The 25000-nt window shown below is 42.9% G+C and overlaps 1 protein-coding gene across 4 annotated transcripts in view; it reads right to left on the minus strand.

Moving 5' to 3' along the window:
- LOC128692720 (protein SCAI) overlaps positions 1-25000 on the minus strand; it is a 154944-nt gene that overhangs the window by 13289 nt on the left and 116655 nt on the right. For all 4 annotated transcript variants that reach the window (XM_070090028.1, XM_070090024.1, XM_070090027.1 and 1 more), the window contains exon 10: positions 19046-19219. In XM_070090028.1, coding sequence (XP_069946129.1) covers positions 19046-19219 — 174 coding nt within the window. The remainder of the gene's footprint in view (positions 1-19045; positions 19220-25000) is intronic.

Raw genomic sequence — 25000 nt, forward strand, 5'->3', positions numbered from 1 at the left:
CAATTCATCGTCCTGGAAGTTACTCCCTGCCAAGCCTTATCCATAAGGCTTGGCAGGATATTGAAGTGATTCCTCCTGAACTCTCTTAAGGTCAATTCAGTGTCCAAGGTCACTTCAAAGCACCTTTGAAACATTGCTTTGGTGTAGAGCTTTTTGACGTTTGAAATGACCTGCTGGTCCATGGGCTGGATGAGAGAAGTGTTATTAAGGGGCAAGATCTTCACTGTGATGAAACTAAACTCCTCCAACAACTGGTCTTCCAAACCTGGAGGATAAGCAGGAGCACTGTTCATTACCAGGAGGCACTTCAGTGGCAATTGCTTTTCTAGGAGGTATTTCTTCACACCCAGGCCAAACACTTCATTGACCCACTCAATGAAAATTTGCCTTGTGACCCATGCCTTATTGTTAGCCTTCCACATCACACACAATTTACTCTTGACAACATGGTTTTTCTTGAATACTCGAGGATTTTCAGTGATGCAACAGTAAGGGTTTCACTTTCAAATCCCCACTAGCGTTACCACAGAAGCAAAGAGTTAGCCTATCCTTCATAGGTTTGTATCCTGGCAGTGCCTTTTCCTCCTGTGTGATGTAGGTCCTCTTTGGCATTTTCTTCCAAAAGAGGCCTGTTTCGTCAGAACTGAAGACTTGTTGGGGGAGGAATCCTTCAGCCTCTAAGTCTCCTTGAGTTCATCAAAGAATTCTTCAGCCCCACATTTGTCCGAACTTGCAGCCTCACCCTGCCTTACCACCCTGTGTATGCCAGTTCGTTTCTTAAATTTGTCGAACCAGCCTCTGCTGGCCTTAAATTCACTAACAACAGCACTTGTTTCAGGAAATTTCTTTGTGAGATCCACATGCAACTGCCTTGCATTTCACAAATTATCACCTCCGAAACACTTTCTCCTGCTAACTGTTTTTCGTTGATCTACACCAACAACAACTTCTCGACATCTTCAACTGTTTGCAAACTCTGTTTCGTTAGTACATTTACCCCTTTCGCAACATCAGCTTCCTTGATTTTTTTCTTCACCAGGATGGAACTGATCGTTGATGTGGACTTCTCATACATCCTGGCAAGACTGGCTATGCATACACCACTTTCGTACTTTGCTACGAGTTCTTTCTTGAATTCTATCATGTTTCTCGTGTTTTTTATCAAAGGGCTGGCACTCGGAACTTTCTTTGGCCCCATGGTGGCATATTTAGCAGTCACTCTCGATAAACAAGCACAAAAAACAATGGATTATTATTAACTGTCATCCGAGTGTGCGGGGTGATATTCACTCAACGAGAAGAACAAAGCCAGACTGAGTCAGAATGAGTGGGATACTTTGTGTGGATGTGGGCAGGTGGACAAGTTTGGTACGAACCATTGTCAATTCTACGAAAACCAAGCAGATGTGTGAAAACTTGGACAAAATTTAGACGAAAAAAGTCGTTGAAAACTGAATCCTATGAAAACCAGGGCATAAAAAAACCGAGGATCCACTGTATATACATTGGTTGTTGCACCCCCTGAAAGGGGGTGCAACAACCAAAAACTTTGCTTAGCTCAAGCAGTTACAAATAGGTAATCACACCCATCACAATTTATCACCTACAACACCATATAAAATTTTTATTCAAGACTAACAATAAAAAATTATTGTATATCACTACAGAAAGACAATGACAAGATTGAACAAATGGTGATAGATGGACGACTGAATATTTTGGAGGCACAGCTATGCTATGGAAAAATGAGAATGAAATAAGTCACATGAATATATACTGTGATAATTCATTAAAAGCGCTGCATAAATAGAAGGATTCAGGAATCACCAGTGACAAAAGTTTGTCACTGAAAGATCCTTATAATAAAAATTTGACAAGTTTCTATGCTACACTGACAAGCTTTACATATATAATGGGAGGACAAATAAAAAAATAATTGTTAGAGCAAAATTGTAGTAGTACTGATAGTGTCTGCACCTACAAAACAAAACAAACAAAAAAAAATAAAAAGATTTTCTGGCCAGGTACATCTTTATCTCAAAAATAAAGAAAAGCTTTACCTATTCACCAAACAGGTGCTCAGCTATCCATGCTGCCGTATTAAAATGCCAAATATTAGGTAAGCATGTTCTGTCCTTACCTTTCAAGGCAAGAGTATTCTCTGCATGATAAACGAGCACACAATCAACCGGACAGTTACTGCTGGCTGCAAGTAGTCCAGTATACAAACCACAGCCCAGCTGGTCAGGCACCGATTTGAGAAACTTGTCTAGCTCCTCTTGAAGACAGCCAGTGGTTTATTGAAGAGTCAGGGGTCCTCTGACCCACATCAAGGTCTGTGTGTATTCATCATGCCCCTGTTTTTTTTTTTTTTGTGGAGGTACTCCGCACTCTGCGCCACGTCTCTTGTATAGTATACGAAGTGATTTTGGTGTTCAGGTGTGCAACCAGTTCCTCCAGGTGTAAATTATTACATACTTTTCTCACATGTGTTCCAAGGAATACAACTGTAGGGACTTGAAGCATTCCCAGTAGTTCAGATGCTTGAGGGAGTGTATACAAGCAGTAAAAGTTCTATGTATGTTTTTCAGCTCAGCAACCTCTTTGCCATGAAGTGGGCCATTAATATATAGCAGTATTCTAGCTTGGAGAGAACAAGTAACTTTAAGAGTATCATCACTGACTCAGCATCTAGTCTTGCAAGTTCTAATTATGCAGCTTGTCATTTTCCTTATGGTAGAAATAACAATATTGTTGGGATCCTTGGTAGAGGTACTTGTAAAGTTTCCTCTTTATGACTTCTACACTTGTTCCAACAGTATTACTGATATCCTCTGGTAAGATGTTAAAAAGAATGGGACCATGGATATAATGTTCTCTTTTTGTACCTGAGTTTTACTGGGTGTATTATGCACTTTTCTCCCATGTCTCTCACTCCATTATATTCTTATGGCAGCATGCAGATTTGGGACTAGGCCCTTAAGTACTTTCCATGCATATATTATGCATCTCTCCTCCACTCCAGCAAGGCCATATTTAGTACTCTGAAGAATTCCCAATAACTGAAGTGCTTTGATGCAAGCTGCAATGGGAAAATTCCAGAGATGCTTTTTGACTAGATTTTGCATTTGTAGAAATACTTAGGATTTACTGCAATTTCCTGAATGTTCTGGTATGAATGTTTTAGTTTCTGCATTATATCTGTAATCTTTCTGTGCAGATTATCTTTCCTTTGTTGTGACACACTTGTTTTTAAGCAATTCAATAATCCTTTATTTTCTTTTGTATATTTTTCTACATTCTCTTTCAATATTTGATCTCCAGTAGGCTTCCCCAATGAAACATATTTTATACAGACTTTATATGCTTCTGCATTCAGCTTTTCCACGTACTGATGTGGGTTAAGGGTGCTCAGGACCATTTCCTAGGGAATGTCTGAAACTTCTGTTTTGTGCAAGTGAATTCTCCAAGTCTTTGAAGTTAAATTTACTGAACATCCTTGGTCACTTAAGTTCTCTATGCATATACTGACACTCATCTCTATTTCACTGAGGGTGTGACTGGCGTATACTGTACGGGTGATTATGTAGATTTATACCTCATTTTTCATGAAGATCAGATCTAGGGTATTTTCATTTCTATTAGGCTTTGCTATCTGTTGATTCAAAACAAACTTTTCAGAGCTCTGATGTGTATTGGGCTAACATGCTTCCAGGTACTGTTACAATGCTGTTGTCTACACAGGTCAAGACTAGGAGTGGGGAAAGAGGAAGTGAGGAAAGAGAAGTAAGGTAGGAAGATGTGTGTGCTTCAACCCAAAGATGGTATGATAGGTTGATGGAGGAAAAAGGGAAGGTAGGTCAGATTATGATTGAATTAATAATTTTTTTTTTTTTTGAACAAATGCATTTTTCATATAGAGTGGAACCTCAAATTTTGAACTTATCGCTTATCGAACTCTTCGAAAATAGAACCCTTTTTTCGAAGCAACTTTGTCCCTATTATCGAACTCGCCCCTATTTTCGAACCACTGGGTGCTGGACCTGTCCGGCAGCCTGTTCTGTCTGCGTCCTCACGCAGGCACTGTGAGCCAGTCTGGTTTCGTTGATGCTTGAGTGAACACTAACCTGTGCTCTCATTCAAACATTTTACGATTATTTCATTGTGTTTAGTGCTTGTGAGATGATGAAATAAGCTACAATGGGCCCAAAGAAACTTGCTAGTGGCACCCCTGTCGTAAAGAAAGTGAGAAACACCATAGATGTGAAGAAGGAAATAATACACAAGTGGAATGATGTCCAAGTGAAATGATGTCCAAATGTTTGTGGAGAAGTACCACCCTGAGCAAGCTGAAACAAGCCATCTTTGCAACAAGTTCAGTGACAGAACCATGTCCCATTTTAGTGAAATCTTAAGAGGCACAAGAATCTTAGAGGCACAGTAACTCTCAAGCTGGTCCTACGGCATTAAAAGACAGAAGGGAAGTAACCCCAGAGAGGGCTTTGATACCTGAAGTCCTCATGGAGGGGGATTCTCCTTCCAAACACTAACCCCAACTCCCTCTCTCTTCCTCCCTATCTTCCAGATGCCATCACCAATCTTCAGTAAAGGTAAGCAAAATGTTATATGTTTATTTAAATTTATTAATACATAATTCAACACTATATTTGTTGTGTATATAAAACTATAATTAATCTCTATAAAATGTATTTTTTTTGTAAATATTTTTGGGTTTCTGGTACGGATTAATTGTATTTCCATTATTTCTTATGGGAAATATTGCTTCGCTTTTTAAACTTTTCGAATTTAGAACTAACTCCTGGAACGGATTAAGTTCGATATTTGAGGTTCCACTGTATGCCCATTTCATACCTACATGGAATACTCAAAACTTTTTGTAAAAAAAAAAAAAAAATGTTGAATAATTTTCTCCAATTCCGACTTCTAATTGTATATGGATTATGATGGAGTTTGTAGTTTTTGTCCTCAGTTTTTTTGAGGTAAAATAATTTTTGGTATATGATCATACGATTCATGTATCCCTACATTTTACAAATTATATTGGGGTTGTTTTATGTGACTGCTTATTGCACCTTCAGCAAGGAATGTATCAAATGCACAGAGCAAGGGACACTAGTATTGTGTCATTTACTGGGTGACAGCATCAGTATGGGATACCTGTATTGTGTGTCATTTACTGGGTGACAGCATCAGTATGGGATACCTGTATTGTGTGTCATTTACTGGGTGACAGCATCAGTATGGGATACCTGTATTGTGTGTCATTTACTGGGTGACAGCATCAGTATGGGATACCTGTATTGTGTGTCATTTACTGGGTGACAGCATCAGTATGGGATACCTGTATTGTGTGTCATTTACTAGGTGACAGCATACCATAAGCATGGGACACCTGTACTGCATGTCAATTACTAAGTTCCACTGAGCATACCATAATAAAACTGGACAGACCTGCATTACCCTAAATTAAGAGGGTTTATTGTAAATTTAAATATTTTTAATAACAGTTATCTTGCCATATGTGCACAGACATCACAATTCAAACGACCTTTTAAACTGCCACAACCCTCCATCAGAGTACAAACACTAAACAGGCGGGTTTTTTCTTTACAGTGCTTTTCTTCATGGCATTTTCCTAATGCAGCGATTTTCAATTATACTCATTCTTCATTTATTCAGACTTCCTACAATAAATATATTCATTGCACACTATAAGCTAAGGACAAAAATATTTTAAGTAGTGTGTGTATTGTGTAAACATTTTTTAGGTGTAGCTCTATTATTCAATATAAAATAGGGTAAACATGTTATCAGGCTTTTACATGCATTTAAAAGTGAAAAAAGGCTGCTTTATTTACAGTGATTTTAGCTTTACAGTACTAGCCTTGAACCTAACCTGCTGTATAAGCAGGGTCCTCCTGTACATCCCATCTCCAGGACTAATTCCACTAGCCAAATTCCCAAAGTCCCTTCATAAATGTTACCCAAATAAATAAGCCCAAATCTTAACCAAAATCTGTTGTTACTATTGGTAGCTTTTTTTTTAGTTTAAAGAGACCTTCGGAACTGTAATCCCATGAATTAGTTGTGACAACTGTGCAGAAAATTATTATTACAGTGTAAGCTGGTCTGACAGTAAGCCATCGCGCAAGGTCTCAGAATTTAAACAATGCGTTTTATCTACCCTCACAGTCTTTTGGCTTGCACGATTAAAAAATATAATCTATTTTGAAAGAAACTTCACCCAATACTTACCTTTGATATACCTATGAAGAGTTTCGAGAATTTATCTACTCTCTGAGCCCGGCCATGGGCCAGGCTCGTCTGGTGCTTGCCTGGTCAACCAGGCTGTTGCTGCTGGAGGCCCGCTGCCCCACATATCCATCACACCATGGTTGATCTGGCACATGGTGAAGATACTTGTCCAGTTTCCTCTTGAAGGCCTCTACACTTGTTCCAGCCATGTTTCTGATATCTTCTGGTAAAATGTTGAATAGTCTGGGACCCCGGATGTTGATACAGTGTTCCCTTATTGTCCTCACCGCACTCCTGCTCTTCACTGGGTTTATTTTACATTTCCTCCCATATCTCTCACTCCAGTATGTTGTTATGGCAGTGTGCAGATTTGGGACCAGGCCCTCGAGTATTTTCCAGGTACGTATATATTATCATGTATCTCGCTCTTCTCCTCTCCAATGAATACATGTTCAAGACTTGCAGGAGTTCCCAGTAGTTTAGTTGCTTTACAGGCTCAATGTGAGCCATAAACGATCTCTGTATTTGTTCCAGCTCCGATATTTCTCCTGCTTTGAACGGAGCTGTCAGCACTGAGCAACATTCTAAGTGAGGAAGCACTAGCAATTTGAAGAGTGTCACCATCACCATTTTTTCCCTTGTTTTCAAAGTTCTCAGTACCCACCCTGTCATCTTCCTGGCTGTCGTGATCTTTATCTTGTTATGGTCTTTAAAAGAAAGGTCTGCTGACATAATTATTCCTAGGTCTTTTAAGTGTTCCTTATGTTCTATTTGGTGACCTTCTTGAGTTTTGTATATAGTGTTCCTTTTGAGTTCTTCATTCTTTCCGTACCTAACCAGCTGGAATTTGTCACCATTGAACCACGTGTTGTTCTCCACTGCCCACTGGAAAACCCTGTTTATGTCTTCCTGTACTTTTTCAGTGTCCTCTACCGTACTGACTTTCATGCTTATTTTAGTGTCATTTGCAAATGATACAAAAGTGTGCCGGGTGTTTTTGTCTATGTCTGCTATGAGGATGAGAAACAGCAGAGGTGCCAGGACAGTGCCTTGGGGCACTGAGCTTTTGACCTCGCTAATGCTGGATCTTGCCCTGTTCACTACTACTTTGTGTGTTGTGTGTGTTAGGAAACCGAAAATCCATCTGCCTACCTTCCCCATAATGCCCATGGCCTTCATTTCGTGGGCTATCACTCCACGATTGCATTTGTCAAACGCCTTTGCAAAATCTGTGTAAATCACATCTGTGTTTTGGTAATTCCGTAATTCTGTCATAATGGTTCAGCAGCTGTGACAGGCACGATCGTCCTGCTCTAAAACTATGCTGGTTCGAGTTATGTTGGTTGTGCTAATCCATGAAATTTGTAATCTGCCGTCTCATCACTCTTTCGAAATTTTTACGTGCGAGGTTAGGGCTACTGGTCTGTAATTTTTAGCTAGTGCCCTACTACCTCCCTTATGCAAAGGAGCTATGTCTGCACTCTTTAAGGCCTCCGGTATTTCACCTAGATCTAAGCTCTTTCTCCAAAGAATACTGAGGGCTTGTGCTAATGCTTGCTGTTTAGTGGTGTGCTGTATTAGTACATACTATAGTACTCACACCTCTGGCACTGACAGCATTTTCTAAGAACACTTTTTTCTTTAAACACATCAGCCATATCCCACCATTGTAGGGTGATCCAAAAAGAAAGAAAAAACTTTCATGATTCAACACTTTCACCATCACTCATACATAATCACTGTCTTTGCAGAGGTGCTCAGTTACAACAGCTTTGATGTCCCTCCAAACTGCCAATATCCCAAACCCCTCCTTTAAAGTGCAGGCATTGTACTTCCCATTTCCAGGACTCAAGTCCAGTTAACTGGTTTCCCTGCTCACACTCCAACAGCTCATCAAGTCCCAAAAACTATCCGTCTCCATTCACTCCTATCTAACATGCTCACGCACTCTTGCTGGAAGTCCAAGCCAATCGCCCACAAAACCTCCTTTACCCCCTCCCTCCAACCCTTTTGAGAACGACCCCCTACCCTGTCTTCCTTCCCCTACAGATTTATACGCTCTCCAAGTCATTCTACTTTGCTCCAGTCTCTCTAAATGACCAAACCACCTCAATAACCCTTCTAGGAACATAACCTTCACAAATACCGAAAGTCTACTAAACACAGTTAATATCTTCTCAGTTACTTGTGGAAGAGCTGCAGGCTGTAGAAGCTGAAAAAAACTCTCACAAAAATAGAGAAAATAAGAGGAGATATTTAAAGCTCTTTAAGCAAAAGAAGACTATTACTGGATTTTTCGTTCTCAGATTAAAACTGAATTATAATTTAATTTTCAAGAAAACAAAATTATATTTCAGTTTCTAGTTAGTAATAGTAGGAATAATAGTAGTAGGAACAGCAGTAGTAATAGTAGTAGTAACAGTAGTACAGTGGACCCTCGGTTAACGTCATCAGATAAGGTAAAAATTGGATAAAGACACATTTTTGTGTCAAAATATTGGCTCATTAACGACAAAGAACTCTGTTAAAGACAATCGTCCCGAACGTGTCCACGTGCAGTGAGCGCCTGGACACTCCATGTACAGAAAGTGTGCCACTGTCTGCAAGCCAGTGAAGACAATTCCACGTATATATGTGATACACTTTGTATTATTCCATTGTTTTTAGTGCTAGTAACTGCTAAATAAGCCACCATGGGCTCAAAGAAAGCTCCTAGTGCCAGCCCTTTGGTAAAGAGGGTGAGAAACACTATAGAATTCAAGAAAAAGTTTGTAGAAAGATACGAAAGTGGTGGTGGTAGAGGGTGGTGGTGGTAGTATGGGCCAACAGGTTTGCTGCAGTGTTCCTGCTTTATGTACACCAGCCAGGGTACTTCCCCACATACCAGCCAGGGTACTTCCCCACACACCAGCCAGGGTACTTCACCACACACCAGCCAGGGTACTTCCCCACACACCAGCCAGGGTACTTCCCCACACACCAGCCAGGGTACTTCACCACACACCAGCCAGGGTACTTCACCACACACCAGCCAGGGTACTTCACCACACACCAGCCAGGGTACTCCCCCACACACCAGCCAGGGTACTTCCCCACACACCAACCAGGGTACTTCCCCACACACCAGCCAGGGTACTTCCCCACACACCAGCCAGGGTACTTCCCCACACACCAGCCAGGGTACTTCACCACACACCAGCCAGGGTACTTCACCACACACCAGCCAGGGTACTCCCCCACACACCAGCCAGGGTACTTCCCCACACACCAACCAGGGTACTTCCCCACACACCAGCCAGGGTACTTCCCCACACACCAGCCAGGGTACTTCCCCACACCAGCCAGGGTACTTCCCCACACACCAGCCAGGGTACTTCCCCACAAACCAACCAGGGTACTTCCCCACATACCAACCAGGGTACCTCCCCACATACCAGCCAGGGTACTTCCCCACATACCAGCCAGGGCACTTCCCCACACACCAGCCAGGGTACTTCCCCACATACCAACCAGGGTACTTCCCCACACACCAGCCAGGGTACTTTCCCACACCAGCCAGGGTACTTCCCCACACACCAGCCAGGGTACTTCCCCACATACCAGCCAGGGTACTTCCCCACATACCAGACAAGGTACTTCCCCACACACCAGCCAGGGTACTTCAACATACACCAGCTAGGGTACTTCCCCATACACCAGCCAGGGTACTTCCCCCACATATCAGCCAGCGTACTTCTTCACACACCAGCCAGGGTACCTCCACACACCAGCCAGGGTACTCCCCCACACACCAGCCAGGGTACTTCCCCACATACCAGCCAGGGTACTTCCCCACATACCAGCCAGGGTACTTCCCCACATACCAGCCAGGGTACTTCCCCACATACCAGCCAGGGTACCTCCCCACATACCAGCCAGGGTACTTCCCCACATACCAGCCAGGGTACTTCCCCACATACCAGCCAGGGTACTTCCCCACACACCAGCCAGGGTACTTCCCCCACACCAGCCAGGGTACTTCCCCCACACACCAGCCAGGGTACTTCCCCCACACACCAGCCAGGGTACTTCCCCACACACCAGCCAGGGTACTTTCCCGCACACCAGCCAGGGTGCTTCCCCACACACTAGCCAGGGTACTTCCCCACATACAAGACAGGGTACTTCCCCACATACCAGCCAAGGTACTTCCCCACACACCAGCCAGGGTACTTTCCCACACCAGCCAGGGTACTTCCCCACACACCAGCCAGGGTACTTCCCCACATACCAGCCAGGGTACTTCCCCACATACCAGACAAGGTACTTCCCCACACACCAGCCAGGGTACTTCAACATACACCAGCTAGGGTACTTCCCCATACACCAGCCAGGGTACTTCCCCCACATATCAGCCAGGGTACTTCTTCACACACCAGCCAGGGTACCTCCACACACCAGCCAGGGTACTCCCCCACACACCAGCCAGGGTACTTCCCCACATACCAGCCAGGGTACTTCCCCACATACCAGCCAGGGTACTTCCCCACATACCAGCCAGGGTACTTCCCCACATACCAGCCAGGGTACCTCCCCACATACCAGCCAGGGTACTTCCCCACATACCAGCCAGGGTACTTCCCCACATACCAGCCAGGGTACTTCCCCACATACCAGCCAGGGTACTTCCCCCACACCAGCCAGGGTACTTCCCCCACACACCAACCAGGGTATTTCCCCCACATACCAACAAGGTACTTCCCCACACACCAATCAAGGTACTTCCCCACACACCAGCCAGGGTACTTTCCCACACACCAGCCAGGGTGCTTCCCCACACACTAGCCAGGGTACTTCCCCACATACTAGACAGGGTACTTCCCCACATACCAGCCAAGGTACTTCCCCACACACCAGCCAGGGTACTTCCCCACACACTAGCCAGGGTACTTCCCCACATACTAGACAGGGTACTTCCCCACATACCAGCCAAGGTACTTCCCCACACACCAGCCAGGGTACTTCCCCACACACCAGCCAGGGTACTTCCCCACATACCAGCCAGGGTACTTCCCCACACACCAGCCAGGGTACTTCCCCACATACCAGATAGGGTACTTCCCCCCAAACCAGCCAGGGTACTTCCCCATATGCCAGCCAGGGTACTTTCCCATATGCCAGCCAGGGTACTTCCCCACATACCAACCAGGGTACCTCCCCACACACCAGCCAGGGAAATCCCCCACACACCAGCCAGGGTACTTCCCTACACACCAGCCGGGGTACTTCCCCCACACACCAGCCAGGGTACTTCCCCACACACCAGCCAGGGTACTTCCCCACACACCAGCCAGGGTACTTCCCCACACACCAGCCAGGGTACTTCTCCACACACCAGCCAGGGTACTTCTCCACACACCAGCCAGGGTACTTCCCCACACACCAGCCAGGGTACTTCCCCACACACTAGACAGGGTACTTCCCCACACACCAGCCAGGGTACTTCCCCACACACCAGCCAGGGTACTTCCCCACACACTAGACAGGGTACTTCCCCACACACACGATTTGATTTGATTGGGACTTGTGCATGAGTAAATAGAATTATCAAAGCTTATTGCTGGGGAAGCATTGAAAACTGGGTTGGGCAAATACGATTCTGTCAGTGGGATGGTTTGTGAAGGACCTGCCTAGTATGTGCCAACAGGCCTGTTGCAGTGTTCCTGCTTTCTTATGTGCAAACAATTATTAATGACCATCACCCAGACACAGCTGTTGCAGGCCGTGCTGGCAACATCTACAATGACAATGTTGTGTCCCACTTTAGGGAAATCTTAAAGAGATGCCAGAAACAGAGCTCTCTGGACAGATTTTTGGAGTGACAGGGGTCCAGTGACTCTCAAGCTGGTCCTAGTGGCATTAAAAAACAAAGAAGGGAGATAACCCCAGAAAATGACTTCTTACCTGAAGTCTTTATAGAAGGGGATTCCCCTTTCAAACAGTTGTAAACTCCTCCATCCTCTCCCCTCCTCCTGTCTCATCACTCATCAATATATCTTATTTATTTATTTATTTACAAGTATCATTTTATTATTTATGTATTTATTCTGCATGTCTCATTGTTTTCTGTGTAGGGAAATGTATATTTCATGTAAAAAAAAATATTTTTTTTTTTGTAAAGTAAAAGGACACAAGTGCAACTAATGTGACATTTATTGTGGCAACGTTTCGCTCTCCAGGAGCTTTATCAAGCCATTACAAACAATACATGGACACAGAGGGTATATAAAGGCTCAGAGTGAGGTGAATACTAGTGAGGTACCATTTCGATGTTCACTAGTGGTAGTAGTAGTAGTAGTGGTAGTGACAAAAGTAATACAATCAGCACTGATCGCTGTTTCGAATACAATTAAACAAAACAACGGCAGCTTCACCATCTCCGAAGTCTTAGCAAGAATCCTCCTGAAAACAGTAAACCCTGCCATCACATAGTCTCTCCTGTTATACTACACAAAGCACAGAGAGTGAACACTGAAACAAGCTGCCTCATTCCAGTTTATATTTGTCCAACCTATTTTTATGTTACCCAAGTAATAGCTTTTATATCCTTTTACTCATGTACGAATTAATTGCTCTACCATTTTGTATTACTTTTGTCACTACCACTAGTGAACATCGAAATGGTACCTCACTAGTATTCACCTCACTCTGAGCCTTTATATACCCTCTGTGTCCATGTATTGTTTGTAATGGCTTGATAAAGCTCCTGGAGAGCGAAACGTTGCCACAATAAATGTCACATTAGTTGCACTTGTGTCCTTTTACTTTACATATTGTCGGTAATTCTACCAACTTTATTACATTTTTTTTTTAATACTTTTGGGTGTCTGGAACGGATTAATTGGGTTTACATTATCTCTTATGGGGAAAATTAATTTGGATAACAGAATAGGTTAAAGACAAGCTCTCTGGAATGGATTAATGCCAGGAGGAGGAGGAGGAAGAGGAGGAAGAGGAGGAAGAGGAGGAAGAGGAGGAAGAGGAGGAAGAGGAGGAAGAGGAGGAAGAGGAAGAGGAAGAGGAAGAGGAAGAGGAAGAGGAAGAGGAAGAGGAAGAGGAAGAGGAAGAGGAAGAGGAAGAGGAAGAGGAGGAGGAGGAGGAGGAGGAGGAGGAGGAGGAGGAGGAGGAGGAGGAGGAGGAGGAGGAGGAGGAGGAGGAGGAGGAGGAGGCGGAGGAGGAGGAGGAGGAGGAGGAGGAGGAGGAGGAGGAGGAGGAGGAGGAGGAGGAGGAGGAGGAGGAGCAGCAGCAGCAGCAGCAGCAGCAGCAGCAGCAGCAGCAGCAGCAGCAGCAGCAGCAGCAGCAGCAGCAGCAGCAGCAGCAGCAGCAGCAGCAGCAGCAGCAGCAGCAGCAGCAGCAGCAGCAGCAGCAGCAGCAGCAGCAGCAGCAGCAGCAGCAGCAGCAGCAGCAGCAGCAGCAGCAGCAGCAGCAGCAGCAGCAGCAGCAGCAGCAGCAGCAGCAGCAGCAGCAGCAGCAGCAGTAACAGCAGCAGCAGCAGCAGCAGCAGCAGCAGCAGCAGCAGCAGCAGCAGCAGCAGCAGCAGCAGCAGCAGCAGCAGCAGCAGCAGCAGCAGCAGCAGCAGCAGCAGCAGCAGCAGCAGCAGCAGCAGCAGCCTCAGCAGCAGCAGCCTCAGCAGCAGCAGCCTCAGCAGCAGCAGCCGCAGCAGCAGCAGCCGCAGCAGCAGCAGCCGCAGCAGCAGCCGCAGCAGCAGCCGCAGCAGCAGCCGCAGCAGCAGCCGCAGCAGCAGCCGCAGCAGCAGCCGCAGCCGCAGCAGCAGCAGCCGCAGCAGCAGCCGCAGCAGCAGCCGCAGCAGCCGCCGCCGCCGCAGCCGCCGCAGCAGCAGCAGCAGCAGCAGCAGCAGCCGCCGCCGCCGCAGCAGCAGCCGCAGCCGCAGCAGCAGCCGCAGCAGCAGCCGCAGCAGCAGCCGCAGCCGCAGCAGCCGCAGCAGCAGCAGCCGCAGCAGCAGCCGCAGCCGCAGCAGCAGCAGCCGCAGCAGCAGCCGCAGCCGCAGCCGCCGCCGCCGCCGCAGCCGCCGCCAACAGGCCAAAGCAGCTCAGGTGATGTGTTCATAGACGGAGCAGCAACAGACTGCAGTGGAGGAGCTGTCATCAGAGGAAGAGGAGGGAAGGGATGATGTGCCCACTGCACTTGCCAAGGAAATGTGTGCTAAGTGGCATGAAGTGCAGGAGTTTGCTGAAAAATACCATGCAGACAAAGCAGTGGCCATCTGTCTCCCTAACATGTACAACGACAGTGTAATGCCTTGATTTAGACAAGTGTTAAAATGGAGTCTGAAACAAACCTCACTGTACAGGGTTTTTGTGACAAAGAACCAGTGAGCCAGAATAAGGTGTTAGTAGTGAAAAGAGACAAAGTTGAGAAACAACATAAGCTCTCTTCTGACATAAGAGGCATTTAAATTTTCATTTACTATACAGTATTTCAGTTAAATTTTCATTTAGTATTCAATTTTACAGTTTCCCTGTTCTGTATAATTTTATACATTGTTTTATGTAATAGTACATTATTAATTTATTATATTGTCATTTGGGGTGTGTAACGGATTAATTCTATTTGCATTATTCTTTATGGGAAAAATTGGTTTGGTTGTCAAATCGACATCTGGAACAAAGTAAATTTGAAAACCAAGGTTTCACTGTAGTAGTAATAGTAACAGTAGTAGTAATAGTAACAGTAGTAGTAATAGTAACAGTAGTAGTAATAGTAACAGTAGTAGTAATAGTAACAGTAGTAGTAATAGTAACAGTAGTAGTAATAGTAACAGTAGTAGTAATAGTAACAGTAGTAATAGTAACAGTAGTAGTAATAGTAACAGTAGTAGTAATAGTAACAACAGTAGTAAGAGTAACAGCAGTAGTAACAGTAACAGCAGCAGTAATAGTAACAGCAGCAGTAATAGTAACAGCAGTAATAGTAACAGCAGTAATAGTAACAGCAGTAGTAATAATAGTAATATTAGTAGTAATAGTAATAGCAGTAGTAATAGTAATAGCAGTAGTAATAGTAATAGCAGTAGTAATAGTAATATCAGTAGTAATAGTAATAGCAGTAGTAATAGTAATAGCAGTAGTAATAGTAATAGCAGTGGTAATAGTAATAGCAGTAGTAATAGTAATAGCAGTAGTAATAGTAATAGCAGTAGTAATAGTAACAGCAGTAGTAATAGTAACAGCAGTAGTAATAGTAATAACAGTAATAGTAACATAAGTAATAGAAGTATTAGTAATAACAGTAGCAGTAATAAGTAAGTAAGCAAGCAAGCAAGGTTATTCAGGTATACACAAATACAGTTACATAGAATTATCATACATAGCAGCATATGTGTAGAGAACCTGGGATAACCCAAAAAAGTCAGACAGTGACTTATTTCCATTAGGGTCCTTTTACCTTATTATTATAATATAGTTATAATATTTTCTTATTATTCTATAATGAAGATAACATCTTATTATCATACTAAAAAGACTATCTACTACACGAGGGTCATTACTAGGAAAAAGGTAAAATTTACATGTTTTTATTTATTACCACACTGGCCAATTCCCACCAAGGCAGGGTGGCCCGAAAAAGAAAAACTTTCACCATCATTCACTCCATCACTGTCTTGCCAGAAGGGTGCTTTACACTACAGTTTTTAAACTGCAACATTAACACCCCTCCTTCAGAGTGCAGGCACTGTACTTCCCATCTCCAGGACTCAAGTCCGGCCTGCCGGTTTCCCTGAATCCCTTCATAAATGTTACTTCGCTCACACTCCAACAGCACGTCAAGTATTAAAAACCATTTGTCTCCATTCACTCCTATCAAACACGCTCACGCATGCCTGCTGGAAGTCCAAGCCCCACGCACACAAAACCTCCTTTACCCCCTCCCTCCAACCTTTCCTAGGCTGACCCCTACCCCGCCTTCCTTCCACTACAGACTGATACACTCTTGAAGTCACTCTGTAACTCCATTCTCTCTACATGTCCGAACCACTTCAACAACCCTTCCTCAGCCCTCTGGACAACAGTTTTGGTAATCCCACACCTCCTCCTAACTTCAAAACTACGAATTCTCTGCATTATATTCACACCACACATTGCCCTCAGACATGACATCTCCACTGCCTCCAGCTTTCTCCTCGCTGCAACATTCATCACCCATGCTTCACACCCATATAAAAGCGTTGGTAAAACTATACTCTCATACATTCCCCTCTTTGCCTCCAAGGACAAAGTTCTTTGTCTCCACAGACTCCTAAGTGCACCACTCACCCTTTTCCCCTCATCAATTCTATGATTCACCTCATCTTTCATAGACCCATCCGCTGACACGTCCACTCCCAAATATCTGAATACATTCACCTCCTCCATACTCTCTCCCTCCAATCTGATATCCAATCTTTCATCACCTAATCTTTTTGTTATCCTCATAACCTTACTCTTTCCTGTATTCACTTTTAATTTTCTTCTTTTGCACACCCTACCAAATTCATCCACCAATCTCTGCAACTTCTCTTCAGAATCTCCCAAGAGCACAGTGTCATCAGCAAAGAGCAACTGTGACAACTCCCACTTTATGGGTGATTCTTTATCTTTTAACTCCACGCCTCTTGCCAAGACCCTCGCATTTACTTCTCTTACAACCCCATCTATAAATATATTAAACAACCACGGTGACATCACACATCCTTGTCTAAGGCCTACTTTTACTGGGAAATAATTTCCCTCTTTCCTACATACTCTAACTTGAGCCTCACTATCCTCGTAAAAACTCTTCACTGCTTTCAGTAACCTACCTCCTACACCATACACCTGCAACATCTGCCACATTGCCCCCCTATCCACCCTGTCATATGCCTTTTCCAAATCCATAAATGCCACAAAGACCTCTTTAGCCTTATCTAAATACTCTTCACTTATATGTTTCACTGTAAACACCTGGTCCACACACCCCCTACCTTTCCTAAAGCCTCCTTGTTCATCTGCTATCCTATTCTCCGTCTTACTCTTAATTCTTTCAATAATAACTCTACCATACACTTTACCAGGTATACTCAACAGACTTATCCCGCTATAATTTTTGCACTCTCTTTTGTCCCCTTTGCCTTTATACAAAGGAACTATGCATGCTCTCTGCCAATCCCTAGGTACCTTACCCTCTTCCATACATTTATTAAATAATTGCACCAACCACTCCAAAACTATATCCCCACCTGCTTTTAACATTTCTATCTTTATCCCATCAATCCCGGCTGCCTTACCCCCTTTCATTTTCATTTCATTTACATGTATGTTAGCTTAAAAAATAGAAAATCATTCCCCTCCCTTTCTGTAGCTACATTCATCAGACACCTTTTGGCACTCTTCTTGAACTGGTTCATGCTATGACTGGCTTTGACATGTGTGGGTAGTCTGTTCCATTCCTTTATTGCTGTACAATAAAAGGTGTTTGAAGCCTGGCCAATGACTGTGGGTACTACAAAGTTGTGCTCTCTCCCCCTAGTACTATGATTGCTTTGGTTCCCAACCTTGACAAAATTGACAGCAAGATATTCTGGACACTGTTTGTGAGCAATTTTATAAACATGATTTAGCTTCAGTTGTTTTACTCTGTCTTCAACATTCAGCATATCCAACTGCTGTAATTCATCCTGGCCTACATCTTTTCTTGGTCCCAGCTCCAGGATGAATCTTATGATTTTGTTTTGGGTGATTTGCAGTCTATCTTCCAGTTTTTTTGTCAAGGCAGAGTACCATGGAGAGCAAGCGTAATCCATATGGCATTGTATAGGGGCTAGACATAGGGTCCTGCGAGCCTCAGTAGGTAGACACTGTGCTTGTCTATACAGGAACTTCAGTCTGGCATTCGCTTTCTTTACTACACTGTTCCCTATCAATTCTCCTGACATGCATGGGTCAAAGGGGATTCCCAGATATTTTACTGATGAAACCAAAGTGATGGGCTCCCCATTACACTGGACATTAAAATTATTTACCCTTCTCAGTTTATGTTTTGTGCCAAAGAGAATAGCTTTAGTTTTCCCAAGGTGTAATAATAGTTTGTTGTCTACTAACCATTTGCTGCAGGACTCCAGTTCCAGTGTTAAAACATTAGCTATATCTTGTGGGTCTTGACCTGACACTAACAGGGCACTGTCATCTGCATACAGTAGGAGTTTGCACTTGGCACTGATAGGCATGTCATTGACATAACGTAAGAATAATAAGGGACCTAGAATACTACCTTGGGGAACTCCACATGCTATCGGCAAGGGTTCTGATTCCATTTTGTTGATTTTGACAATTTGTCTCCTTTTGCTAAGGTAGGACTTTAACCAGTCTACAGAACCTATACCGATAGCTTGAAGTTTCTTACATAATATATAGTGGTAATAGTAATAGCAGTAGCAGTAATAGTAATAGTAGCAATAATAGCAATAGCAGTAGATGTAACAGTAATAGCAGTAACAGTAATGGAAGTAATAGTAATGGCAGTAATAGTAATAATAGTAATATTAATAGTAGTAATGGTAGCAGTAGTAACAGCAATGGTAACAGTAATAGTATTTCAACAATACAAATGATATGTTTCACACATTTCTACTGCAGCTCAGAGTTTGTAAAACTAGTTGTTTCCTAAGTGCCAAGATTTTAAGTGTGTGAACTTTGGGGGGTATACTATACTATGTAAGCTGGCTAAAACTGCTATGCTAAACCTTGCAACTTACCAACATTTCTTCCTCGAGTGACTAGTCTGGAGGCTTCTGAGATGAATCTGTCAACTAGAGTCTGACACTTCTCCCACAAATTCATTGGAACGTCACATAATGAGCTTACTAAACACATGCCCATTAATGGAGAGTGCAGGAACAGTGTGAACAAGTTCCCTCGATGGTGCTGATCTGAAAAAGCAAAAATAAAAATGGTAAGGTTGGACAATTTTTCATTCCTTATGTTACTAAGTAAAAAAAAAAAAATGAAAATGCTAGGTTGAAATGAAAAATATGCAGCAAACAAGATTTTCAAAAACCACAATGCTTTATCAAAGAATATATACACAGAGGTCTATTTCAATGCACAATTTAATCTCTATTTTATTAAAGATAAAAAAAAATTTGTAGTGTACGAATATGTTACCTGCCACCTTAATGATCCACATAATAGATTCTACACCTAAAAAAAATAGTGAATCTAAGATAAATTGGAAATATGAACAAACTGTGTAGCACATAAGTGAAAAGTATTTAACAAAAACAAAGCACATAAAACATAACCAGAAATATAAAATTTAATCACTTAATGCCACAATGACAAATGAACTTAAAAATCAGGAATTAGTGTTAATAAGCATATGAGGTAGTAGGTTGGTAGACAGCAACCACCCAGGGAAGTATACTACCGTCCTCCCAGATGACTGTGAAACAGAAGCCTGTAGCTGTTTTGCATGATGGTAGGATTGCTGGTTTCTTTTTCTGTCTCATAAACACGCTAGATAACAGGGATATCTTGCTACTCCTACTTACACTTTGGTCACACTTCACAGACACGCACATGCATATATATATATATATACATCTAGGTTTTTCTCCTTTTTCTAAATAGCTCTTGCTCTTCTTTATTTCTTCTATTGTCCATGGGGAAGTGGAAAAGAATCTTTCCTCTGTAAGCCATGCATGTCGTATGAGGCGACTAAAATGCCGGGAGCAATGGGCTAGTAACCCCTTCTCCTGTAGACATTTACTAAAAAAGAGAAGAAGAAAAACTTTATAAAACTGGGATGCTTAAATGTGCATGGATGTAGTGCGGATGACAAGAAACAGATGATTGCTGATGTTATGAATGAAAAGAAGTTGGATGTCCTGGCCCTAAGCGAAACAAAGCTGAAGGGGGTAGGGGAGTTTCAGTGGGGGGAAATAAATGGGATTAAATCTGGAGTATCTGAGAGAGTTAGAGCAAAGGAAGGGGTAGCAGTAATGTTAAATGATCAGTTATGGAAGGAGAAAAGAGAATATGAATGTGTAAATTCAAGAATTATGTGGATTAAAGTAAAGGTTGGATGCGAGAAGTGGATCATAATAAGCGTGTATGCACCTGGAGAAGAGAGGAATGCAGAGGAGAGAGAGAGATTTTGGGAGATGTTAAGTGAATGTATAGGAGCCTTTGAACCAAGTGAGAGAGTAATTGTGGTAGGGGACCTGAATGCTAAAGTAGGAGAAACTTTTACAGAGGGTGTGGTAGGTAAGTTTGGGGTGCCAGGTGTAAATGATAATGGGAGCCCTTTGATTGAACTTTGTATAGAAAGGGGTTTAGTTATAGGTAATACATATTTTAAGAAAAAGAGGATAAATAAGTATACAAGATATGATGTAGGGCGAAATGACAGTAGTTTGTAGGATTATGTATTGGTAGGTAAAAGACTGTTGAGTAGACTTCAGGATGTACATGTTTATAGAGGGGCCACAGATATATCAGATCACTTTCTAGTTGTAGCTACACTGAGAGTAAAAGGTAGATGGGATACAAGGAGAATAGAAGCATCAGGGAAGAGAGAGGTGAAGGTTTATAAACTAAAAGAGGAGGCAGTTAGGGTAAGATATAAACAGCTATTGGAGGATAGATGGGCTAATGAGAGCATAGGCAATGGGGTCGAAGAGGTATGGGGTAGGTTTAAAAATGTAGTGTTAGAGTGTTCAGCAGAAGTTTGTGGTTACAGGAAAGTGGGTGCGGGAGGGAAGAGGAGCGATTGGTGGAATGATGATGTAAAGAGAGTAGTAAGGGAGAAAAAGTTAGCATATGAGAAGTTTTTACAAAGTAGAAGTGATGCAAGGAGGGAAGAGTATATGGAGAAAAAGAGAGAGGTTAAGAGAGTGGTGAAGCAATGTAAAAAGAGAGCAAATGAGAGAGTGGGTGAGATGTTATCAACAAATTTTGTTGAAAATAAGAAAAAGTTTTGGAGTGAGATTAACAAGTTAAGAAAGCCTAGAGAACAAATGGATTTGTCAGTTAAAAATAGGAGAGGAGAGTTATTAAATGGAGAGTTAGAGGTATTGGGAAGATGGAGGGAATATTTCGAGGAATTGTTAAATGTTGATGAAGATAGGGAAGCTGTGATTTCATGTATAGGACAAGGAGGAATAACATCTTGTAGGAGTGAGGAAGAGCCAGTTGTGAGTGTGGGGGAAGTTCGTAAGGCAGTAGGTAAAATGAAAGGGGGTAAGGCAGCCGGGATTGATGGGATAAAGATAGAAATGTTAAAAGCAGGTGGGGATATAGTTTTGGAGTAGTTGGTGCAATTATTTAATAAATGTATGGAAGAGGGTAAGGTACCTAGGGATTGGCAGAGAGCATGCATAGTTCCTTTGTAAAAAGGCAAAGGGGATAAAAGAGAGTGCAAAAATTATAGGGGGATAAGTCTGCTGAGTATACCTGGTAAAGTGGATGGTAGAGTTATTATTGAAAGAATTAAGAGTAAGATGGAGAATAGGATAGCAGATGAACAAGGAGGCTTTAGGAAAGGTAGGGGGTGTGTGGACCAGGTGTTTACAGTGAAACATATAAGTGAACAGTAATTAGATAAGGCTAAAGAGGTCTTTGTGGAATTTATGGATTTGGAAAAGGCATATGACAGGGTGGATAGGGGGGCAATGTGGCAGATGTTGCAAGTGTATGGTGTAGGAGGTAGGTTACTGAAAGCAGTGAAGAGTTTTTACGAGGATAGTGAGGCTCAAGTTAGAGTATGTAGGAAAGAGGGAAATTATTTCCCAGTAAAAGTAGGCCTTAGACAAGGATGTGTGATGTCACCGTGGTTGTTTAATATATTTATAGATGGGGTTGTAAGAGAAGTAAATGCGAGGGTCTTGGCAAGAGGCGTGGAGTTAAAAGATAAAGAATCACACACAAAGTGGGAGTTGTCACAGCTGCTCTTTGCTGATGACACTGTGCTCTTGGGAGATTCTGAAGAGAAGTTGCAGAGATTGGTGGATGAATTTGGTAGGGTGTGCAAAAGAAGAAAATTAAAGGTGAATACAGGAAAGAGTAAGGTTATGAGGATAACAAAAAGATTAGGTGATGAAAGATTGAATATCAGATTGGAGGGAGAGAGTATGGAGGAGGTGAATGTATTCAGATATTTGGGAGTGGACGTGTCAGCGGATGGGTCTATGAAAGATGAGGTGAATCATAGAATTGATGAGGGGAAAAGAGTGAGTGGTGCACTTAGGAGTCTGTGGAGACAAAGAACTTTGTCCTTGGAGGCAAAGAGGGGAATGTATGAGAGTATAGTTTTACCAACGCTCTTATGTGGGTGTGAAGCATGGGTGATGAATGTTGCAGCGAGGAGAAGGCTGGAGGCAGTGGAGATGTCATGTCTGAGGGCAATGTGTGGTGTGAATATAATGCAGAGAATTCGTAGTTTGGAAGTTAGGAGGAGGTGCGGGATTACCAAAACTGTTGTCCAGAGGGCTGAGGAAGGGTTGTTGAGGTGGTTCGGACATGTAGAGAGAATGGAGCGAAACAGAATGACTTCAAGAGTGTATCAGTCTGTAGTGGAAGGAAGGCGGGGTAGGGGTCGGCCTAGGAAAGGTTGGAGAGAGGGGGTAAAGGAGGTTTTGTGTGCAAGGGGCTTGGACTTCCAGCAGGCATGCGTGAGCGTGTTTGATAGGAGTGAATGGAGACAAATGGTTTTTAATACTTGACGTGCTGTTGGAGTGTGAGCAAAGTAACATTTATGAAGGGGTTCAGGGAAACCGGCAGGCCGGACTTGAGTCCTGGAGATGGGAAGTACAGTGCCTGCACTCTGAAGGAGGGGTGTTAATGTTGCAGTTTAAAAACTGTAGTGTAAAGCACCCTTCTGGCAAGACAGTGATGGAGTGAATGATGGTGAAAGTTTTTCTTTTACGGGCCACCCTGCCTTGGTGGGAATCGGCCAGTGTGATAAAAAAAAAAAAAAAAGCATATGAATGAACAATATTTAGATAAAAATTAGGAAGTTCTCTTTGCATTAAAGAATTTAGAAAAGGCCTCATAGGATAGGGAAGCAATGTGGCAGATATTGCAAGTGTATGGAATAGATGATAGGTTACTGATTATTATTATAATGAAAATCAAGCACAAAACCCACTAGGGCCATACAGTGCTGTGGTAGGTTACTCAGAGCAGTTAAGGTTTTATGAGGAAAGTGAGGCTCAAGTTAAGGTATGTAGGAAAGAGGGAGATTATTTTCCAGTAATAGTAGTCCTTAAGCAGGGATGCATAATCTCACCATGGTTGTTTAACATTTTTATAAATGGGATTATAAAATAAGTGAATATTAGGGTGTTGGGGAGAGGTTGTGGGATTAAAATATACAGCATTTAATACAAAATGGGAGTTGTTACAGTTGTTTTTGCCAATGACACTGTGTTTTTGGGAGATTCTGAAGAGAAGTTGCAAAGGTTGGCAGACAAATTTGGGAGGGTACATGAAAGAAGGAAATTAAAAGTGAAATAAGGAAATGGCAAGGTGATGAGGATAACAAAAAGTTCAGGTAATGAATGACTGGATATCAGATTGAAAGGAGGGAGTGTGGAGAAAGTGAATGCATTTGGATATTTGGCAGTGGAACTGGCAGTGGATGGGTCTAAGAAAGAAAAGATGAACCATAGAACTGATGAGGGAAAAAAAGGTGGGTGGTACATTGAGGCATCTGTGGAGACCAAGAACGGTGTCCACAGTGACAAAAAAGGGGAATGTATGCGAGAATAGTGGTACCAACACTCTTACATGAGGTGCGTATGTTGCAGCAAGGAAGTCGGGAGGCAGTGGAGATGTGTCTGAGGGCAATGTGTGATGCAAATATTATGCAGAGAATTCAGTCTGGAGATTAGGAGCTGTGGGTTTACTAAAAGTATTATCCAGAGGGCTGAGGAGGGGTTGTTGAGGTGGTCTGGACATTTAGGGGTCATCCCAGGAAAGATTGGAGGGAGGGAGAGAGGTAAATAAGATTTTGCATGTGAGGGGAGGGGGGGTAAGCCATCCAGCAGGCGTGTGAGAGCTAGTTAGAAAGGAGTGATACAAATAACCCGCACAACAGTCCAAGTCAGATCAAAACATCATCGGTTTGTCTCCTATGTGCGGGTTATTTGTGAATTGTTCCAGTCATGGTATTGTGCTTTATTATTCTTCTTTTTAGATACGAATGAAAGGAAGCAATTAGTTTTTGTAATTTGACACGCTGTTGGAATGTGAGCAAGGTAACATTTATGAAGGGATTCAGGGAAAATGGTTAGCCAGACGTGAATCCTTAAAGTGAGAAGCGAGTACAGTGCCTGCACTCTGAAGGAGGGGGGTGGGAATCTATGCAATTTGGAGGGGCATCTGAATTGCAGTATTGGCAGACCTCTGGGAAGACAGCAAGTGATGGTGAAAGGGTTTCATTAAAAAAAAAAAATTAGTAAGAAAACTTTGTACTAATATGCTTCACCCAACAGGGGCTTTAGCAAGTACTGCACATGGAAAACAAAGTGGTATATAAAGCATATGTGAAAGACAAGGTGATGGCAGGTTAAGTCAGTTGTCATTGAAGATAGTAAATTAATTCTTGGAGGCAGCAAGGTCAATGGGTCAGGACTTAGTACCTTGTGTTTAATATGTCGACAGAAGTTTATTTGTGCAATGGGTTTAGACAAAATGTACAACCCTCTGTT

The sequence above is a fragment of the Cherax quadricarinatus genome, chromosome 30, assembly GCF_038502225.1.
Source record: "Cherax quadricarinatus isolate ZL_2023a chromosome 30, ASM3850222v1, whole genome shotgun sequence".
Taxonomy (NCBI): domain Eukaryota; kingdom Metazoa; phylum Arthropoda; class Malacostraca; order Decapoda; family Parastacidae; genus Cherax; species Cherax quadricarinatus.